The sequence below is a fragment of the Aegilops tauschii genome, chromosome 2, assembly GCF_002575655.3.
Source record: "Aegilops tauschii subsp. strangulata cultivar AL8/78 chromosome 2, Aet v6.0, whole genome shotgun sequence".
NCBI lineage: Eukaryota > Viridiplantae > Streptophyta > Magnoliopsida > Poales > Poaceae > Aegilops > Aegilops tauschii.
Window position 1 is genome coordinate 180,717,494 of NC_053036.3, and position 6,080 is coordinate 180,723,573.

Here is a 6,080-nt window from a genome sequence, read left to right on the forward strand (position 1 = left end):
TGCCACAATTGAAATTTGAGGCGTGTCCGGTCACTGTCCGCGGACGCGCTCGCGGATGTTTGAGAGGTCATATTTGTCATGTGGCTGTAGATGCTCTTAGAGGGTCGGATGTGCCAAGTTGACTGTAGATGCTTCTAACATCATAATTTGAACGGGGAGAGGAGAACATTGGCAGCAGAGTTTTTCCTTTTTGAACAGCAGCAACAGAGTTTGAAGGAGGGCAAAAAGGGGTCGGGCCGATCGTTCTCACTATAGCGCGACCGGTCGCGCCCTTTGGTTGCGTCCTATCCTATACTGCTAAAATAATCCCGCGAACACGCGCCGGTTGACTTCTTAGTAGGAACACGCGCCGGGCAGAAGACAGTCTGAACCTGCTACGCCGTCCGATTATCCTATCCAGCAATTTGTCGCCGTCTAATACTTCTTCCGGATGAACTCATGCCCGACTGATCCCGGTGCCCGCACGTCATACACGTTGGCTTGAGGATACTCAAAGATTCCCACGAGCGAGCTGTCAACGAGAGTTAAAAGATTCCCACGTAAATCTCAACTGGCATTCGTAAATCTCAACAGCCACTATATATACACGGCCGCGCGGACCACGAGCCCACAGATCCCGCCCCGCCTCCTCCCCTCGCCTTGGCCGCCACCGCCGGCCGCCGCGCGCTCCGTGCCGGAGATTGTCTGGTCTGCCCCTCCTCCCTCCGGTCAGTGCTCTGCTCTCCCGTAACCCGCCTCTTCTTCTCCGAGTTCCTCGTCCCATCCCGGTTTCCATTCGTTTTTTCCTCGCAACCCGACGGCGACGGGGTCCAACCAACGAGGCCTGCTGGTACTGGACTGTCTTGGATTGGGTTTCTTTTTTTTTTCCTGGCAAGAAATCCTAGTGGTTTTGATTGGAGTTGGATGGGTTGTCATTTTCTTTCACGGGTTTCTTGGGGATCGATTCTTTCTTTTCTCCGGCAGCGAGCAATCATAACCCAAATCAATGCGCTATTACTTGCCGATTTGGTTGCTGCGTGCTGTCCGTAGTCCACCCATCATCGTTCGATCGTGTAAGGCACGGGTCGATCTGCGTTGATGCCGTAATGGAGTTTCCAACGAAGCCCACCGCTGAGACAAAGATGGAACGGCACCAGTCCTGGCGGCGCTAAATCGGATTCATGGCGTGAATTGCTCGCTTCTTAGGTCCCGAGGCCCGGATTCCTACTACAACTGACCGGGGAATTGGTGCCCTTGAAGGTTCAAACTCCAGTTTTAGATACCTGCGGATTTAGACACTTCTATAAAGTTAGAGAGCAGAATTAGTTTCTTGTTTTTTTTTTGGTGAGAAACGAATTAGTTTCTTGTTGTGTGCAAGTGTCTAGCATCTTGCAACGAACTCTGTTGCCGGGCAAAGTTTTGCTTGCGCTGTGCAGGCGTCTGCTTCTTTCTCTGAAACTCTGACGAACGAAATCTTCAGGTGTTGAAACACCAGTTTCATGCATTCTTTAGTCCTCGTCTCTGAACCAGTTGCATACAACTCTTTGCAGTGCTGCCGTCTTTGAATAGGCAGGTGAACTCGGTTATCATGGGCCTCGAGGTAGCAGGTGGCGGGGAAGCTGCAGTTAAGGTATTTTCCTTCGTTCTGCAGGTTCATCTGATGGTTATTGCACTGTTATCAACTTTGATTTGAGGGTTTTGTGCTGACTGCTGCTGCTCGTGTTTGACAGGGGAAGTTCTGGGGTATAGTTGTCTGTTTTTTCTTGGGAAATGGGAGCCTATTTGCCTGGAACAGTATGCTCACCATCGAGGATTACTATGTCTCTCTGTTCCCGGTATGTGTTTGCTTGTGAAACTCAGTTGCTTTTTGATTAAAATATGTACGCAAAAGTGCGTCTCGTTTCGTTTCTTTTGAATGTTGCAGTAGATTGTTTAATTGATGATCTGAACGAAGCCAGTAGTATTCAGTAGCCTGATTCTAGCACTTCTTTTTATATAAGCTAAAAGCGTCCTTCTGGATTCGCTTGGTGTGTTTGGGTAAATTAAGAATTGTTAGTTTTACTCATTTTAATGACGCGGTTTATCATTTCTACCTTGCACTGTCTTAACTTGTTGAACTGAGATGCCAATTTGATCCCTTCGTTTTGCAGAATTTGTTGTGTCAAACATTCAGATTTTATTACGTACAATGACATTTGACCTACGATATCTATCTGCAGAATTACCATCCGACAAGAGTTCTTACACTAGTATACCAGCCTTTTGCCTTTGGACTCACCTGCTTCTTTGCATACTATGAAGCAACGATGAACACGAGGAAGAGAAACCTAGCTGGTTTTGCACTTTTCTTCCTTAGCTCTTTCGCATTAATATTGGTAAGTATATTGGGTATTGCCTTTTGCCTGGAAGGAAAAGAATAACATTGATGTGCCAGTATGGCAGCTCATGTAAATCATTTTTCTTATTGTAGCTGGACGTTGGTACTAAAGGACATGGTGGAATTCCAGCATACATTGGTGTATGCATAATCAGTGCCTTTTTTGGGACATCTGATGCGCTTGTTCAAGGTGGCTTGGTTGGCGACCTTTCTTTGATGTGCCCGGAGTTCATTCAGGTTACTTTTTGGTCTATTATTGTACTTTGTGATGTTTGGTTAACTTTTTCATGTCTCAGACTGAGAATAATTTACCTTTCATGACGTAAATCATCTATTGGAATTGCAGTCCTTCCTGTCAGGCTTGGCTGCTTCAGGAGTTATAACATCAGCTTTGAGACTAATTACAAAGGCAGCTTTCGAGAACTCACAAAATGGTCTTCGAAATGGAGCTAGTACGTCGAAATCTCATCAACATATATTATTATTTTTGGATAATGCGAGACATCTCTGCCAACCTATATGAGCACACAGCCCAATCTCATCAACAAATGCAGATTCAGTAAAATTGTGATAAAAATTTAAGAATAGCAGAATGCTATAAATCCACTATGATCATAACAGTCATCAGTGACAACGTAAAGAAATCCATTTCAGAACTTGCTCATATAACTTTCTACTAGAATGTTTAGGTGCTTGTTACAATCTTACTTGCAGATCTCCTAAAATATCGCACCATGCATGTGCATAACCAATTCATGTATGATTTTTTGTGCAGTGCTATTCTTCTCGGTAACATGCATGTTCGAGCTAGCTTGCCTCCTCCTATACGCATTTGTCTTTCCCAAATTACCCATCGTGAAGTACTACCGCCAAAAGGCAGCCTCTGAAGGGAGCAAGACTGTTGGCAGCGACCTTGCTGCTGCAGGAATCAAAACTGATCAAGATAGGCAGGTTTGTCTCTCTGATCATACCAATGCCTACAATGAATCTTCTACGACTTTGCCATGAGAATGAAATGTTGATATACTGATTCACAGGTTGAGGAGGATACCCAAAAGCACGAACGTTTAAGCACCAAGGAGCTGCTGATGCAGAATATAGACTATGCTTTGGATATCTTCCTGATATATGTCTTGACTCTATCAATCTTCCCTGGATTTTTATCCGAAGATACTGGATCACATGGCCTGGGAACATGGTAATCTTTCTTGCACTTGTACCTGGCACCTACTTCTGCAGAATTTACCTGGGAGTATTGTCCAGTATCTGACATGTCATTGTTCTGATAAAATTCAGGTACGCACTTGTGCTGATCACGATGTACAATGTGTTAGATCTGATTGGTAGGTACATACCACTGATCAAATGCCTGAAGCTGACGAACCGGAAGGGCCTGATGGTCGCCATCTTGGCGCGCTTCCTGTTCATCCCTGCGTTCTACTTCACGGCCAAGTATGGCGACCAAGGGTACATGATCTTCCTCACGTCCTTTCTGGGACTGACCAATGGCTACCTCACCGTGTGCGTCCTCGCTGAAGCGCCAAATGGGTACAAGGCAAGTCTCCTTCCTTGCCGATGCAAACATCGTAATGCAGTGTTCAGAAAGAAAACGTTTGTTCCTTGTCGATGCAAACATCATAGTACAGTAAATGTTTGTCATGAGGATCTGAGCTGTATGTTGAACATTGGTTTTTTGGTTGTGCAGGGGCCGGAGCAGAACGCTCTGGGGAACGTGCTCGTGGTGTGCCTCCTCGGCGGCATATTCTCCGGCGTCGTGCTCGACTGGATGTGGCTGATAGGCAAGGGCTGGTAGTCGAGCACTCTCCGCTGTTTGGTCTGCGCGATTCGTTCGGTGTCGGGTGGGAAGCGCGCTAATGCTGGCGATCTTTCTTGCTCCATAGGTAGATAGGTGGTTGCCGAAACAAGGATGCTGCAGTACAGTGGTGTATTCCGAGTGGTTGTTCATCTTCTTTCTCAAAAGAGATTTTAAATGTTAATCTGTTCATGTTTGTAAATAACTTTGCTGCGACATGCGATGTATCCTTTCTAGCTCCCCTTTTATGTTTAGCCCCTAGGGCTGTCTTCCCCTGCTTACCATATTGGACGGCATATTCATGACTCGTTGAACCAAAACATCAAATTTATCTTAACCACAAGTCTGAAATAAATAGTGGAGTTAGGTCCAATTATAGTGCCACGATAAAGCGAGCTTATGTCATCTTAAAATATTAATGGTTGCTTCTAACCAGTGAGAGATAAAAGAAGAGAAACTAATAATTAAACTCACCAAACCTAAAACAACTCATTATCCAAGGCAATCTATAAAAGAGTTCTTTCTGCCAAAGAACCAACCTTTTTGTTTGACGCACATAAAGGGACCCCCCCCCCCCCCCCCCCTCCCTGAAACTTACTAATTTAGTTGCTAGCAATGGTGTTAAATAACAAATGAATCAATAGTACTGGAATATTATCGTTTCATGTAAGAGAAGGGGGCACACAAAGAAATTGCCACAACAACGCTCAGATGGACAAACAGGCCAGATTTGTCTTTTCCACAATAGATGATAATCAATATACTCAATTCTTCCCAATGGACACACATGACAAAGATACCACATGAAAAAAGTTGGAAAGTATCAAACATGCATGCGTAGCTAACTACTCCCTCCGTCCGAAAAAACTTGTCTCTCAAATGAATGTATCTAGAACTAATTTGGTGCTAGATACATCCATTTGAGGGACAAGCTTGGGACAAATTTTTTCGGACGGAGGGAGTACACCACAATGCTAGAAAGAACGTTTGAACTGAAGCATATGTTTGCTTGATCAATCCAAGAGGATTCATCTTAGAAGTGAAAATGCTTGTTAACAACATGTGAAAGGAGGGATGGAGAAACTTACAGGGAGCATCTAAACAATGCGTTGGTACACCCTTAAGATCTGGAATTGTTATTGGATCACTGATTACTTGAAAAACAATTCATCTATACATTTGATATCCGAGAAAATAAAATGTGTTATTTGTAGTATTACATAAGATACAACTTTGCATAACTAGTTATTTTGCATGGCGGAAACATCAAGAATTAAAATTAGAAAATTGCCAAGGAGAGAATGGGATGTTCTTCATATATAGTGAAGTTGATGTTTAAGAAAGAATAGGATAATTTGGACTGAGATAAACAAATATAATTTGTAAAAAGTATAAAGCTAACCTGAAGATAACTATTTTAAGAAAGAGGTAGTCGTAAACCACGTGGAAAAAATTAAGTGAACTAAAAGCCAACAGCTTTGCTACTGAGCTACGTGCAACTGTATGCAAGGTATCTGGAGGAAGAGTGCCAAGCAAGCACGCAGACAATGCATCTCTAAGTTTAGCCACCAATCGACCCAAAAATCCTAATTAATTCAAAAATACCGATGAAGGAATATATTAGGGTAGATACACTTCAAATGAGAAATTATAAATCAATTTTTAGAGAGAGAGAGAGAGAGAGAGATATGAAATCTGAATCACATGGGCGAGTGTATGTGTGTGTGTGTGTGTACGTGGGCATCAACGGCAACTACGAAGATGTCTACGATGACTTTGTCAATCTCAAGATGATGTCCCGGCTCAGTATCTCGGAGGTGCTCATAGAGGTAGGATGTGCATGCGTGCGTTCATATGAGTGAGCTTATGTGCTTGCATGTGGGCATCAATGTCGACTACCAACACGCCTGT

At 43.7% G+C, this 6,080-nt stretch overlaps 1 protein-coding gene across 2 annotated transcripts; it reads left to right on the top strand.

The window, feature by feature from the left end:
• Positions 1–252: 252 nt before the first annotated feature.
• On the top strand, positions 253–4,417 carry LOC109787160 (equilibrative nucleotide transporter 3). Of its 2 annotated transcripts, none has more exons than XM_020345718.4 (10): positions 253–707; positions 1,530–1,609; positions 1,710–1,814; positions 2,199–2,354; positions 2,450–2,593; positions 2,703–2,808; positions 3,132–3,307; positions 3,394–3,554; positions 3,653–3,911; positions 4,062–4,417. In XM_020345718.4, exons 2-10 carry the CDS (start codon positions 1,568–1,570, stop codon positions 4,167–4,169), a joined length of 1,257 nt encoding a protein of 418 aa, XP_020201307.1. In that variant the 5' UTR covers positions 253–707; positions 1,530–1,567; the 3' UTR covers positions 4,170–4,417. The 2 variants fall into 2 exon arrangements, with proteins under 2 accessions (XP_020201307.1, XP_020201311.1); XM_020345722.4 differs by lacking the exon at positions 253–707 and adding an exon at positions 902–1,239.
• The last annotated feature ends 1,663 nt before the right edge of the window (positions 4,418–6,080 follow it).

Coding starts and splice junctions, on each gene's coding strand:
- LOC109787160 (XM_020345718.4), top strand. CDS start 1,568: ATGGGCCTCGAGGTAGCAGGTGGCGGGGAAGCTGCAGTTAAG. Junction 2,809..3,131: donor TGGTCTTCGAAATGGAGCTA/GTACGTCGAAAT, acceptor TTTTTTGTGCAG/TGCTATTCTTCTCGGTAACA. Junction 3,912..4,061: donor AAGCGCCAAATGGGTACAAG/GCAAGTCTCCTT, acceptor TTGGTTGTGCAG/GGGCCGGAGCAGAACGCTCT.